Source organism: Colias eurytheme, chromosome 3 (assembly GCF_061535395.1).
Source record: "Colias eurytheme isolate Ceu_HAF_F1 chromosome 3, ilColEury1 Martin Lab GWU primary, whole genome shotgun sequence".
NCBI lineage: Eukaryota > Metazoa > Arthropoda > Insecta > Lepidoptera > Pieridae > Colias > Colias eurytheme.
In genome coordinates, this window is record NC_142982.1 from 10861025 (window position 1) to 10875849 (window position 14825).

At 38.0% G+C, this 14825-nt stretch overlaps 1 protein-coding gene across 1 annotated transcript; it reads right to left on the bottom strand.

Annotated features, from left to right (window-relative positions):
- Positions 1 to 322: 322 nt before the first annotated feature.
- Positions 323 to 14632, bottom strand: LOC149909969 (PAX3- and PAX7-binding protein 1). Its single transcript, XM_090120081.1, has 16 exons — positions 14335 to 14632; positions 13747 to 13874; positions 13127 to 13381; positions 12399 to 12540; positions 10775 to 10876; positions 9968 to 10103; positions 9525 to 9714; positions 9166 to 9289; positions 8728 to 8916; positions 7807 to 7982; positions 7462 to 7526; positions 7037 to 7203; positions 6491 to 6671; positions 2345 to 2478; positions 1229 to 1403; positions 323 to 892 (listed from the first exon to the last, which is right to left on the bottom strand). Exons 1-16 carry the CDS (start codon positions 14492 to 14494, stop codon positions 838 to 840), a joined length of 2379 nt encoding a protein of 792 aa, XP_089976207.1. The 5' UTR covers positions 14495 to 14632; the 3' UTR covers positions 323 to 837.
- Between the last annotated feature and the right edge of the window lie 193 nt (positions 14633 to 14825).

Here is a 14825-nt window from a genome sequence, read left to right on the forward strand (position 1 = left end):
GACACAATACAAAAATAAATTATAGAATTTAAAGAATACATTGACAATTGTTTTCTCAACAATTTCATCACTTTGAAACTACAAACGCAAAAGAAATCGTGACGGAAAAAAACATACTGACTTGCTTATTTATTTTTTCAATTTCTCAAAGAAACTAAAGTTAATCAAAAACAAATTTAACACTTGAAATATTAATTCCCACTAGCATTCGTACAGTTGTCAATTCATATTTGGCAATCCCAGATAATCCAAGTAGAACTAGGTATGTTTGGAATTTATTATTATTTTAAACAGTCCAATTAAAGTCTGAAACTTTAGATGATGTTATAATTTGTAAAAAGGTGTACATTCGATCTTCAAAAACGGCACACTAACGCACAAACCGTCAAAGTGAGATGGCATGACTCAATTATCGTGAGTAAAAAGAGACAAATGAAGTCAATACTGCCTTAGCCACATTACCGCTCGGAACACCTTTCTACTTATAATATCATTGCATTCCATTAAATAGTATGCAAAAATAACAACTATATTTTTAAGAATCGATAAATTGCCCTAATAAAGTAGGATATTCTTTCAACTTTTATGGTTTTTTGGCAATAATGTGTGGTCGCATCTATTTCTTTATAAAGATAAAAGATGATGATGATGACTAAAGATGCAACCCAGCTATGATAGTTTTACATTAAATTATTATTATTGCAAATACAGGGCATTATTGATTCAGTACACCACAATAATGTGTATTTAATCCTTGTTTTTATGAATATTTCACATTAATCAGGTATGGAGAGAGTATATTGATATACTCGTTAATTATTTCCACGACCGTTGGTGTCATTCTACCGCCTTTGCTTCCGCTAACACGGCTCTTGCTTGTTCCAATGCTTTCCTAAAAAAAGTGATAAGAGAAAAATTAGTTTTAAATCTCATTTAAGGGGATGAAATGATGATAATAAAATAAATAATTTATGGTGACAGTGATACTTATTTTAATTTATTTTTTAATTTAATTTATTTCGGATAAATTTGCTACTGTTTGTAGTGCTGATATTGGTTGATTGAATGCTTGTATCTGATTGATATTACATTTTATGAAGTCATTGATTGCATGACTCTTGTTGTTATAAATTGTTCCTGCAGCCGAGATTTTGCCTATTGGTGTATCATGTATGTATTTTCGTGTTTTTAATCGAACTGGTGATGTCTAGTAATGATCAATACTCACAAATGCAGCGGATTATCCGCCTGTAGCCTCGACAGTGCCAATCTGGCCAACTGTGCGAGTCGTTTCAACGCTCGCACACGCAGTTTCCCAGAACGAGGTAGTGTATGCGCAAGCGCAGCCGCTACACTGCTCAGTTGTGGCCCACCGCCTGCGCCCGCGCCGCAACAGAGAGTTTCTGTTGGGGATAGTATTATAAATAAATAAATAATAAATATTTCAGGACAATTTTCACACACGGCACGATCTGATCCCATACTAAGCTTTCGCTTGTGTTATGGAAACCAGATGGCTGATAAACATATATAATTTTGAAATAAATACTTATATAGATAATCAACACCCAGACACAGAGCAAACATCTATGTTCATCACACAAATATTTACCCCAAGCGACTCTGGAAGACTTGCCCAATGAAATCAGCAAGGTCAACAATGATTTGTCTACCATTGTAAACTGGAGCAGGAATTTTGGACTATTATTAAATCCATCTAAAACACAGACAATCATCATTGGGAGTTGTCATACGTGTCAAGGATTGATTGGGCAGCTCTTCCGGATGTTTTGTTGGACGGCATACAGATCGGTTACAGTACCCACGTAGAAGCTGAAGCTGAAGAAGAAGATCGCTACCTAACGATAAGGCCACTGTTTGTTCACATTATTTTCCTATTAGCTGTACTTTATGTGTCTCTATTTTTTTGTGTGTGCAATAAATCACTACATAGTATAAAACAAAGTCGCTTTCTTTGTCCCTATGTCCCTTTGTATGCTTAAATCTTTAAAACTACGCAACGGATTTTGATGCGGTTTTTTGAAGTGAAAACTTCTTTAGCGGCGTTGAGCACTTTTTCTGTAATGGGTATAAAATCTTAAATTCGCGTCAGGACACTTGACTTGATCGAAAAAGCGTAAGACGGATGGAGAGTAGACAGCTATCCCTTCTCTACTACGCGCGTTTTCACTTCTGCCGGCACTCCCGGAGTGCAACCCGTCTTTTTTTTAATAGATAAAGTGATTCAAGAGGAAGGTTTTAGTATATAATTTATTAGGTTTTAGACAAAGCGGGCGAAGCCGCGGGTGGTAAGCTAGTTAAATAAATAAATGAGATACTGCACCAATGAGCGCGAGTGCGGTGCGGTCCCCCGCGAGCGGGTGCGGCGGCGCGCACAGGCACAGCGCGGCGCGCAGCAGCCGCACGCCCGCGCCCACGCAGCGCCGCCAGAACTGGTTGCCGCCGCCCTCCAGCACGCTGACAACCATTCACAGTTCTATCATCATCAGCCCATATACATATAACGCGAATCATGTAAAAAGAACGCTGGATGAAAGTGATGAGGTTGTGTTTTTGGCATATATCGAGTTTAGCACGAAAGTTATTTGCTGCTTATTTTATTGTTGAAGTAGGCTCTCGAGTCGTGGCTTCGCAACTACATATTTGTTATTCTTATACCACCTCATAACACCAAATAGACCAATAAATCGCCAATGCGCAGCTTAACCGTCAGCGTTCTTTTTACATGACCCGACCTATACGTTCCCACTGCTGGGACACGGGCCTCCTATGAGGGTACAGGCCATAATCCACCACGCTGGCCAAGTGCGGGTTGGCGGATGACACATGTCGTCGAACTTTTTTTTTTTAATTCTTCGAAATGTCGGTTCCCTCACGCTGTTTTCTTTCACCGTTCGAGCAGTGGTGATGTTACAACATGCGCAGATAAATTGAAATTATGCGGACCCCGTCTCAATTAATCCGAATCGATTATTAACCCCGGACTTATCGATTCGAAGTCTGAGGTCTCACCACTGAGCCACCACTGCTCTTACAGTTCTATAGTACAGCCATTTTAATAGGCAACATTTGACAGTTCAACAAAATTCAACATCGTAACCTAGTAACGGCCACATAGAATAATATGTTTTGTTAGAACTGCACATTTGCATAACTTTTATCAATTACGATTACATATTTATAATAATAATGACCGATTCAAGTAATTTTAAGATTTAATTTTACTGATTAACCATTCGAAATATAACAAACAATTTCTGATTTAAAGAACTGACGTCGCTACTATTTTGTGTCAATAAACCTTTTTTCTTTTTAAATACCAGAGACGTTACTCTAAAAATCGAAATCTGACATCTAGAATAGAATGCATTGATTACTTGTGAATAAAAACCGGCCAAGTGCGAGTCGGGCTCGCGCACAAAGGGTTCCGTAGCAGCAAATATAATAAATTACAGTTAAATCAACCTATCTCAAAAACTATAAGAGATACTTTGATCAAACCAAAAATCGTTGAAAGAGTTAATTAGCATGCATCACCTCTATTTTTTTTAGAATTTTATACCCCGTAGTTATAAAAATAGAGGGGGGGGGACATACTTTTTACGACTTTGAGAGCTGATATCTCAAAAACCGTTCACTTTAAGAAAAATGTTTTTTAGAAAACTTTATATCATTTTAAAAGACCTTTCCATTGATACCCCACACGGGTATGTACATCGAAAAAAAAAATTTCATCCCTCAGTTACATGTATGCCCCACCCCCAATTCTTTTTTTTACTATTTAGTGTCATATTTTTGTAGCGGTTCATACAACACATATTCCCATCAAATTTCATCACTGTAGTACTTATAGTTTCCGAGTAAATCGGCTGTGACAGACGGACAGACGGACAGACGGACATGACGAAACTATAAGGGTTCCGTTTTTGCCATTTTGGCTACGGAACCCTAAAAATCATCATAAATTAATAAATTCGATTGACAAATGTTTCAAATCCATATCGATTAATTCACTTTAATCGATGTTGTTAAGCAAATTACCTCTCTTCGAAAATAAAATTGATAGACGTCAAATGTTGCCTATTAAATTGGCTTGACAATAAAAACCTTAATGACTAATTGTTATTGCAATAACATGAGTTGTGTACTACAAATAACAATCGCTTATACATAAACTCTTAAGCGTTCTAACAGACTAACGGCAAATTGTGAACGGCAGAGGCCACTTCAGCCGTCGCCACCCGTCGACGGCAGCAGTCGATACGTCGACAGCTGAAGTACCCACTGCCGTTCACGACTTGCATTTCGTTTGTAAGAACGCTAAGAATTTTATAGACGAGCAATTTCGATATAAAAATAGTAATCCAATAACCAAAATTCGGACAATGTGAAATTTGTGTGAAAACATTTAAAAAAAAAATGCCCCGGACCAAAGTTATAGTTATTTCTAAATTCGGTTAAGGGCCGATTTTTCAATGCTTGGATAAAACTTTTTCGTCCACTTAAAGTATTACACGATAATATTAAAATGTCACGTACTTAAACTGTCAAATATGGGCAAGTAGAATCAAGAAGCTTATATCTTATACACTGGAGATTTCGGTATGAACATTTGACGTGTAACAAGAAAATTGTTGTGTTCTATCACTTTCACACCTAACTTGGTATTGCCACTGTTAATACGGAGTTTTCCCAAGGCTACTATGTATGCTGTAATATTCTGTGCAAAAGGTTAGTTTTTGTACATGAGTTTGTTGATAAATTGCCAACAGCGTCATTCAGAAGCATTGTTGGATGAGACAATTATTATTTATGCTAAATAAAATAAGTATCTGAACCAATTATTAAAAAGCGATATTCCCTGATTATGGGTAGTTACCATAATAAAATTGTAGCAACTCTCACTTTGACAATATGACATAAGTGTCAAAAAAATTGCGTCGCTTCGAATATTTAAGTTAATATTGTTGCGTATTTAATAAATATTTTCCGAATATTAATCATGTATTGCATTGTGAAAAATTGCAGAAGTTTTTGGACACCAAATTTTGGCCTATAATTTCACAGGCAAGTGTATATTTACGTTATTTACAATATTCCTCAATACTCATGCATTTACCTGTTTACAATCATTTTAATGGCAAAAATCGTCAAATTTATCATCATTTTACTAAGCAATCATGTTAAATAAGTTCTTTTCCTAATATGTACTTTCATCAACTTTTCATTCAACAAGTTTTCAACAAACAAATTTAACAAGTAAGGTAACCATGATGATGGGTTTTTACGGATAGCGACGATAATATATTGCTAAACAATATTATGATGAACATTTAGAACACAATTTTAAAATTTTTTATACTAGTAATGAAACAACACACGACATCGGTATTGCACTCACATATTGTGGTTTGTTCTTTTTTACATTGAAATTTATACTTTTTAACCTAATATTTTTTTGTTTTACGTATTTCAGCTTTCCAAAAATGAAATAAAAAGAAATAAATGGCTGTCCATAGTGCCTATCAAGGGTAAAATTTATCAACATGCCAGAATATGCAGTTTGCATTTTAAGCCTGAGGATTACGGTCCAGAAAAAAATACCTTTTGAAAAGTGCTATACCTTTTTATTTACCACATTCTTGTTACTGCGTCTCAACTGATAAAGTAATTTTAATTATATTATAATTAACCACCATGAAACCATTAGTAACCGTAAGTACAGCTCCTGAAAGACGTACGAATTTCTGAGAACTGTAATATCGTTACCACACATCAACACTAGCGATGCAACTCTCCCTTTGGAATATTGAAAAGTTTTAGACTGAAGCTTGAGTAACCAAAACGATGTTTTAATGTATGTAGCACTCATTTTAATTAAAAAATCGTAGTATGAGATCAAAAGTTATCAAGCGTTATTTAAAACTATCATTCTCTACCAATTGAAATGGTATGTACCTATAAAGATGAGAATTATTCATGTAAGTTGACCAGTAATATTATAATATAAATACTGTTAAAAATATATGTCGTTATTATTTATAGACCATGATTTTTAGTTTTTTTTATTTCGAAAAATCCTGAATATACAAACCAGTGTGGTCACCCACAGAAAGAGACAAAAAACAACACTGACGTCATTCAAGGTTATATTTTCTTGTGACAAGTTAATGGTCATAGTGCAATCTCCAGTGTATTAGATATAAGCTTCTTGAGTAGAATACATTTTTGAAATGGTAGTTTAATACGTTATTCGACGAATAAGTTTTAACCAAGTATTGAAAAATCGGCCCTAAATCGGTTCGATATCTTCAGTTTCGATATATAAAAATAAAATGTTTTTTCAATTGTGTTTATTGTCGGACTTCGAATTTGTCCAAACACATTTTACAACCCCTCGATTACCAAACTTTAAACATTACACTACAAACTAATATTACACATCATTAGCACTAAAATCAACACTTACTGCGGCGGCAAAGTGGGCAGGAACACGTCATTGCTCAACGCACTAGTCAGTCTCGAAGAAACAGCCTCCGAGAGCTTCTTCAGCGAAGTCCGTACGGGTAACTCCGCGGCGCGCAGTAGTATGTTGCGGAGGCGGATACACGCACGGACTGACATCGGGTCCCATGCTACTTCTACTAGCTCTGAGAACGAATTATATTGAGTTAGTCAATGAATTATTTATATAATTAATAAGTCAACCTTATAGGTTGAAAAGAAAGTTAGTTGGGCTCGAAAAGTTATGGGCATTGTATATTATTCGACATTTCTGTCGTCAATGGTTGCAAGATTTTGTTACTTGATCATTAAAATTTATGCGTAAAAGCTGAAAACAGCAGGATTATGAATGTAAAAGTTACACATAAATGATTTTGAATAGTACCCATTATTTTAAGAAATGCTAACTTAAAGAACAGGCTTTACACAGGAGTACCATAATTTAAATCCAAAGGAATATCCTAAAATATTAATAAATTTAAATAATCCTGTCCCAAAACCAAAATCTCACCTGTGACCTTAGGCAGCACGACCTTATCCACGATAGTTGGCACCAGCATCAGGTCCACATCTTCCCTTACTGTATCCTCACTCACAACTATCTCACTCTCTTCCTCCGAGGAGGATTCTGAGTCCTCTTCATTCTTCTCCGACCGGACGCCGTACATCATGAGGCATCTGTTATTGGTAATAGGAAATGTGTTTAGGAGTTACTTTGTCAACGTTTAAAAGGTTGTTGTGGAAAATAATAATGGATACGATAGAATATCCTTTAAAAATATTCATGAACTAATTAATAAAGCATCTAATTTATCAGTTATTGGTTAGAAAAAAATATGCAAAATAACGTGTCATATAGAGGTGTATTTTATTTAACTCTTGATTATACGAGTTTGAAAAAAAACTAATATTGAAATTAAAAAATATAATGCTCACTTGTACCAGTCCATCCTTTCATAGTCCTCATTGTCTTCATCGGCCAAAGGGTTCCAGAGTATCAGCTGTAAAAAATATAGTACGTGTAAATATAGTATTCCGGGAACATGTATTGTCTGTACGATGAGGTACTTAATCGTACAGTACGAAATAAAAAAAAGGTTCTGACACCAGCGGGCCAGCGAGCGGCACACGCTAACGTAGCCGCGAGTTTTGTGTGACTTCACAACGTTTGTGTTGAGTATTTTTTTGGTCAGTGCGTTTTTTATATGACGTCACAATTTGTCTCGAGTAATTTTCATTGTTTTTTAGATTTTTTGCCATTTTTTTTTCTTATTTTCTGACCTGATGCCTCACATATGGCGCTAGTAACCTCGGCAGGCAGTCCGCGATATACGCGTCTCCATACAGAGCGGGATGCTTGCGTCGCCAGCGGGCCAGCTCGCGGCACACGCCGCGCACGCTGCGCCACGCGGGCAGCGCGTCCGCGAACAGAGACGCGGACAGCTCGCGGATCGTTTCTGTTGTGATATAAGATTTATATTTTAGTAAAGCGTAGTTTTTTGTGTGAACAATTAGTTAACCAGTTAAGTCTGAAAAAGTATAAAATCCTGGAAAATATAAATGAAGTGTTTAAATTTTTATTTTTATCTCGACAACAAGATGTCACATATTTCTTTAATTTTCGTAGTGATAAGTGTTGATTTGCAAGTTATAAGAGATCTCTGAATTGCACAGCGAACGTTATGCAGTGTGCACTGTCAAGTGACCAGTCGACTGTTTGCAGCATTCAATGACTGCATCGTGGTGCATACAACACACCAATCTCGTGGCGGCGGGTCGTTTGGTCGGCGGGCGGCAGGTCGTCGTCGCTGGAGTCCCCGTCGCGGTGCAGGTGCGCGGTGCCGGCCGCCTCGCGCCGCTAGTGCTCACCAATCTCGTGGCGGCGGGTCGTTTGGTCGGCGGGCGGCAGGTCGTCGTCGCTGGAGTCCCCGTCGCGGTGCAGGTGCGCGGTGCCGGCCGCCTCGCGCCGCTAGTGCTCACCAATCTCGTGGCGGCGGGTCGTTTGGTCGGCGGGCGGCAGGTCGTCGTCGCTGGAGTCCCCGTCGCGGTGCAGGTGCGCGGTGCCGGCCGCCTCGCGCCGCTAGTGCTCACCAATCTCGTGGCGGCGGGTCGTTTGGTCGGCGGGCGGCAGGTCGTCGTCGCTGGAGTCCCCGTCGCGGTGCAGGTGCGCGGTGCCGGCCGCCTCGCGCCGCTAGTGCTCACCAATCTCGTGGCGGCGGGTCGTTTGGTCGGCGGGCGGCAGGTCGTCGTCGCTGGAGTCCCCGTCGCGGTGCAGGTGCGCGGTGCCGGCCGCCTCGCGCCGCAGCCGCCGCGCGCGCCGCCGCCCCTCGCGCTCGGCGCAGCGCCGCCGCTTCTCCTCGCTGTCCGCCGGCTTCGCGGCGCCCGGACGCGCTGTGCACACAGACACGCATTCAGTTAGTTACGCCACAATTTGCAACATCACGTATTTTTTGCAAAATTTTGTCATGAATACTCTACACCGATTGGTCGACGTGACACCATATTACATATAAAATAGCCTAAAAAAATGAACAATACATAAAAATTTTTTTTTTTTGATATTTCAAAAAAAAAATCTGTTACAATTTTTTATTAGTTTTTAGTTTAAAAATCTACACACAATAATTATACATACTATACCTGCCAACGCCAAAACATCTTGCGCCTGATCTCTAACATCCGCTCTTCGTCTCTCGACGAGGAATTCGCAGCGGCGCTTGTGCAGTAGCAACGCTCGAGTTTCTAGCGCTTCTAGTTGTGGCATCTGGAAAAAATTGAATATTATGCTTATTGGAGTGACTATGTTATTTGATGTTAATATGATTTTATATCTGTCTAACCTATTGCAAGGATACAAACAACAGTTTCATTAAAATAAACCACGAAAATCAGGCAATAAATGTCAGTCATTTCAAAATTATTTACAGTGGCTTCTCGCGACATTCCTTACATTTGTTTTGAAACATTACTTACAGATAATATAAACAGGGGTTACAAACCTTTTCATCCAAACACTCGATCAAATCGGTGATATACCCTCTAACAGCCTGCGCTCTTTTATACGCTGCGTCTAGTTCTTTGCATTTAGCCGTCCTCAACTCTTGTGTTCTGGCCGCTTCTAGAAGTTTCTTGTTACATTCATCACGCTTTTTTTGTGTCGCTTGCCGCTCTGTTCGGAGCTCGTTCAGTCTGAAATAGATAGAAAATAGTTTTTGAGATTCATAATCATTACAAAATTTACAAAACACAAAAATTTTATTTGATGATTGGGTTGATGAATATAATTTGCTTGTGGTCTTTTGAAAATTATTTTTTTTTTTGCACATTCTTAAATTTTTAAACACATTGTTTATTTATTAAAATCCTACATTTTGTTAATAATGCCATACGAATATAATTTGCAACATGTACCTCTTATTTCTCTTTATAAATTTATACGTACCTCTTATTCAAAGCATCCACCAGTTCTTGCGCAGTGGCGGGCGGAGGCCCATCCGTGAGCGGGCGCAAATGCGTTGCCTCCAGCCGCGGGGGCGGAGGCGCCACCGCGAACGGGTTCAGCTCTGTGGAGCCTTCGCCTAAAGAAAAAAATTGGTTGTCTGTAAAGTCGGTTTACTGACGATAGTTGAACGTGACAACGGCCGATTGTGCTTCTTTGTCGCTCGTTCCGCGCTCTCGCTTGCACTTCAAGCCTTACAGAACGCCTCAGAGCGCGAGGTAACGCCGCATGAGTCATGTATTTTCGTGCATGCAGCTGCTATCGAATTATAAGACGTTGTCACGTCAAAAATGTGGGGTAATGTTTCTGTGGAATGTATGGAAGATAATTGATTGATTGGAATATTAAAGGGGCAAGATACAGTTTATTTTAATTTGACTGGCGTAGTGTTAAAACGTACTTGTATTAATTGTGTTTAAATGCATTATTCATAATTATTGCTTGTCATTGTCTAATTTTAATTGTTATTTTTCACTTTTGTCAAAAATTATAAAATAGGTCTACTGAAAGGTTTCATTTTACTTTACACAAAAAAAATACATTTTCCAGATATAACCGTTTTGTTTATATAAAATTTCATGAAACATTAATGAATAGCCACAAATCAATATTTCAACAATTAATAAATTAAGTGATAATAATAGTACAAAATTTCTAAGACATTTATCCGTGCATTCTAAAAAAATACCTTTACACCCACTAAATAATAAGAAAAACCTGACAATAGACAAGGAATATATGTCACCTCACCAGTTATATCCGCAATGGATGGAACAGCCTTCTGCATCTGCTGCTCCTCCCACTCCTCACCCTCGCTGTTCATCTCATCATCGGGGATGGCTGCCGTGCCACCTGGAAAATTAGTACTCATAATAAAATGACATGTTCAGAGATTTTAGTACTATGTATAGAAACTTAAATAAAAACTTCTCCATTCCTCTAATTTAATTTCTCATGTCCTGTTGTCTGGAACAAATAGCTGCATAGCGATAAGGCCAATTGTTTAATTGTATTCTTAGTTTCAAAATTGTAAGAGCAAAAAAGTATTAACAAACTAGTTTTTCAAAGAAAAACCCGCATAGTTCCCGTTCCCGAGGGATTTCCGGGATAAAACCTATCCTATGTGTTAATCCAAGTTACCTTCTATATGTATGCTAAATTTCATTGTAATCAGTTCAATAGTATTCGCGTGAAAGAGTAACAAACACACACATACACATCCATCCTCACAAACTTTTGCATTTATAATATTAGTAGGATAGGATTATTAGGATAGTAGGATAGGATAGGATAAATAAAAATATTTGTTGTAATTGTTCCTAAAATATACCACTGATGTCAATTTCCATAAAACACTATGCCGAGATTGCACTCTCTATGGCGCTGACTCCACGAGCGAGAGAATCGCGGCGATATTATCGTCGTGCCACGTATTTCTATACACTCTCTATGGAACCGTCTCCACACGGCGATATTATCGCCGCGATGCGACGAGTGGCAATGAGCGTGCGAAACGTCATTACATCGTCGCTAGCCCGCCGCGACTAGCAGCGGGCGCGCTGTCAAACGCAGCGTCATTTCAGCGTTGCCTCGTAGTTCTCTTCAAGGAAACGTGGCGATACCGTTACGAGTCGCGACGATACGCGGCGGAATTATCGCTCGTTCGTGGAGATTATCCGACGATATAAGGGCGGACTCGTCGCGATTCTCTCGCTCGTGGAGTCAGCGCCTATGAAAGACTGAATAAAAATAATAAATTATGTTAAGTTTTAGTGCTGATCAAGACAATCTTTCCACTACCATGAAATGTTAAATTCATTATGATTTTGAAAAATTATTTTGTTTTTTAGTCGCATATCGAATACACACTATTAACCAATTTTAATCATACTTTCAAGTTTCACATTCAAAATTCACATCATCACTACGTAGTATAAAACAAAGTCGCTTTCTTTGTCCCTATGTCCCTTTGTATGCTTAAATCTTTAAAACTACGCAACGGATTTTGATGCGTTTTTTTTTAATAGATAGAGTGATTCAAGAGGAAGGTTTTAGTATCTAATTTATTAGGTTTTAAACAAAGCGGGCGAAGCCGTGGGCGGTAAGCTAGTTATATTTATTACTAGCAATCCGCCTGCGGCTTCGCCCGCGTTTTCAAAAAAAAACCCGCATAGTTCCCGTTCCCGTGGGATTTCCGGGATAAAACCTAGCCTATGTCACTCAGAAATGATGTAGCTTTCCAACAGTGAAAGAATTTTTCAAATCTGCCAAGTAGTTTCGGAGCCTATTCAATTCATACAAACAAACAAACAAAAAATCAAACCTTTCCTCTTTATAATATTTGTATAGACAAGACAAATTCGATATAACTTACGTTTAGGCTTATCGCTCGGCAGCTCCAGCCCCCTGACCTGAATCCTGCCATCTTCCTCATCCTCATCATCATCATCTTCATGTATCAGCCGAGGCCCGCGTCCTTCCGACTTTATTGGAACATAGTCACCGAGCTCTCGAGCCTAGAAATGGGATCGGTTGCTGTAGATTTTGACGCACTGTGTTTAGGTTGATGCGACATGGTTAAGATGTGATATTATCATGTTACTAAGGAAGTGTTTGAAACATGAATTATAAGGTATTTAATTTTTGCTTTTAGTCACTTATAGTTTGATGGCTATGTATTGCATTAATTTAAAATTAAACACGACAATATATCTTCAAAATTACACCAATTATTTATAAGTTATAACCATGCCATTTTCATTCAACCCAAACACCATTACACTTATATTACTTAGCTTATAAAAGTTTCTCGACAATTCCAAAATATTTAATTCATATACAAGTATTCTATTTCTGATTTTTCTAGTTGCTATATAAGTAATATAGTTTGTAAATTTAATAGAAGACAGTTATTTTTTCAACAATAGTTATAAAACCTAAATCCATTTAACACACATAAAAACGAATTTGCAATCCAACTTAAAACTAAACAGCTGCCACCCGAAGACCGCCCATGACCACAGCTGTCATCTGCAAGACGAATTTATTATGGTGTTGTGAATCCCAATCGGTGGCCATCTCCTAGTCCCTCACCTCTCATACCTGCTGTCGCGTTTTTCTTGCAGCGTGGATGAGCGCCGCGTCCGGTATGTGTCCCGGGGCAACCGCGAGCGCCGCGCGCACGGACTCCGCTCGAAACTGATGGAATCCCCTACTATCCTCATCTTCGTTTGCACTCTCTTCTGATATGTCCCCCGCTCCGTCAGCCGCTAGCGCTTCCCGACCAGAGAGTATCAACCCTTCGAGGGTCACCTTCTTTTTTCTCTTTGGGACTTCCTTTACATCTGGTGTGGGTTCCTATTTTAAATAAGGTGTGATAACTTATAGGTTGTATTATATATTAACTATACATTTGGTTAGTTGATAGCTGCATTGGTTTATACTATAATATTTGTACAGAGGCACAGAAATAAATGAAATATTTGGGTAATAGACATATTAAATGCAAACTTAGAGAGTGGCTAGTAACATTGTGAGAACTATCAAAGTGTATGCAGTTTATATATACTAATTTAAATTATAGTTGTAGAAGCGTATTTCTCAAACAAATCAACGTTCAAATGCAGCTTTTTATACAATTCTATTTCAAGTCATTATTGATATTTTCTTATTGATATGTTTTTCGTTTTTTTTGTTGCCAGTTAATAAATTAAAATCATTACCTCAGTCACATTATTGTCAATTTTGTGATTATCACCCTCAGGCTGTACACGTTTCTCCTTTTCCCTGCGTTTCGATAACCTCTTACTTTGTGACGACTTCTTTACCTTAAAAACTTCACCATCTTCCTCTGAAATTGATAAGAAGTATAATCAAGGCCTTGATACATAAAAAATGTGCATTTTTTCAATGTTATTTTTTAATTAGGTGAATACATTTTTATCACTATGTTAGTACATACTGATAGTTGAGAATTGAAAAAGACAATTATGCATTGTGCATAACATACAAAAAATAAAGTCCAAATAAGTACGAGGTAATAACAACGCTAATAACAACGGTAATACTTCACTACCTAGTATAAAACAAAGTCACTTTCTCTGTCCCTATGTATGCTTAAATCTTTAAAACTACGCAACGGATTTTGATGCGGTTTTTTTTAATAGATAGAGTGATTCAAGAGGAAGGTTTTAGTATATAATTTATTATGTTTTAGACAAAGCGGGCGAAGCCGCGGGCGGAAAGCTAGTAATCAATAATTGGATTAGGAGGTTATAAACAATTATAATGAAGCATAGTCCATCTCAAACCTTCGTCGACGAAACTTAACAATGACGGAGTTTTAACAGGTTTGTTTTCTTTTTTGTTACTAATCACTGGCGGTGGCGGCGCCTCCGGTTCACCATCTTCATCGTCGTCAGCACAAAACACGCGTCTTTGAATTCTTTTAGGCTTGCGAAATAACGACATTTTAAGTCGAGTAAATACAATATTAATTTACTTATAGAAAATCTAAAAGAAAAGACAAAATTGAAACAAATTTTTCAATTGTAAGTCATATTTGAATTTTTTATAGCAGTATTTATTGCAGACCAAGCCACCAAAAGACAAAGATGTCAAATTTATATGGCATACGTCAGATGTCATGAGATTCTATCGTAGCACAGATAAGTAGGATCATAAGTTGCCATAAGAGAAAAAGGAGAAGAGTAGTTTATAGTTTATGGTATTTAGTATACTACAGTGATGCCACAACCACTGCGCAGCATATTAAACTAGATAGGACTGTAGTGTGCTCTAC

Coding starts and splice junctions, on each gene's coding strand:
- LOC149909969 (XM_090120081.1), bottom strand. CDS start 14,494: ATGTCGTTATTTCGCAAGCCTAAAAGAATTCAAAGACGCGTGTTTTGT. Junction 9,715..9,967: donor GTGGATGCTTTGAATAAGAG/GTACGTATAAAT, acceptor TATCTATTTCAG/ACTGAACGAGCTCCGAACAG. Junction 1,404..2,344: donor CACCGCACTCGCGCTCATTG/GTGCAGTATCTC, acceptor TATCCCCAACAG/AAACTCTCTGTTGCGGCGCG.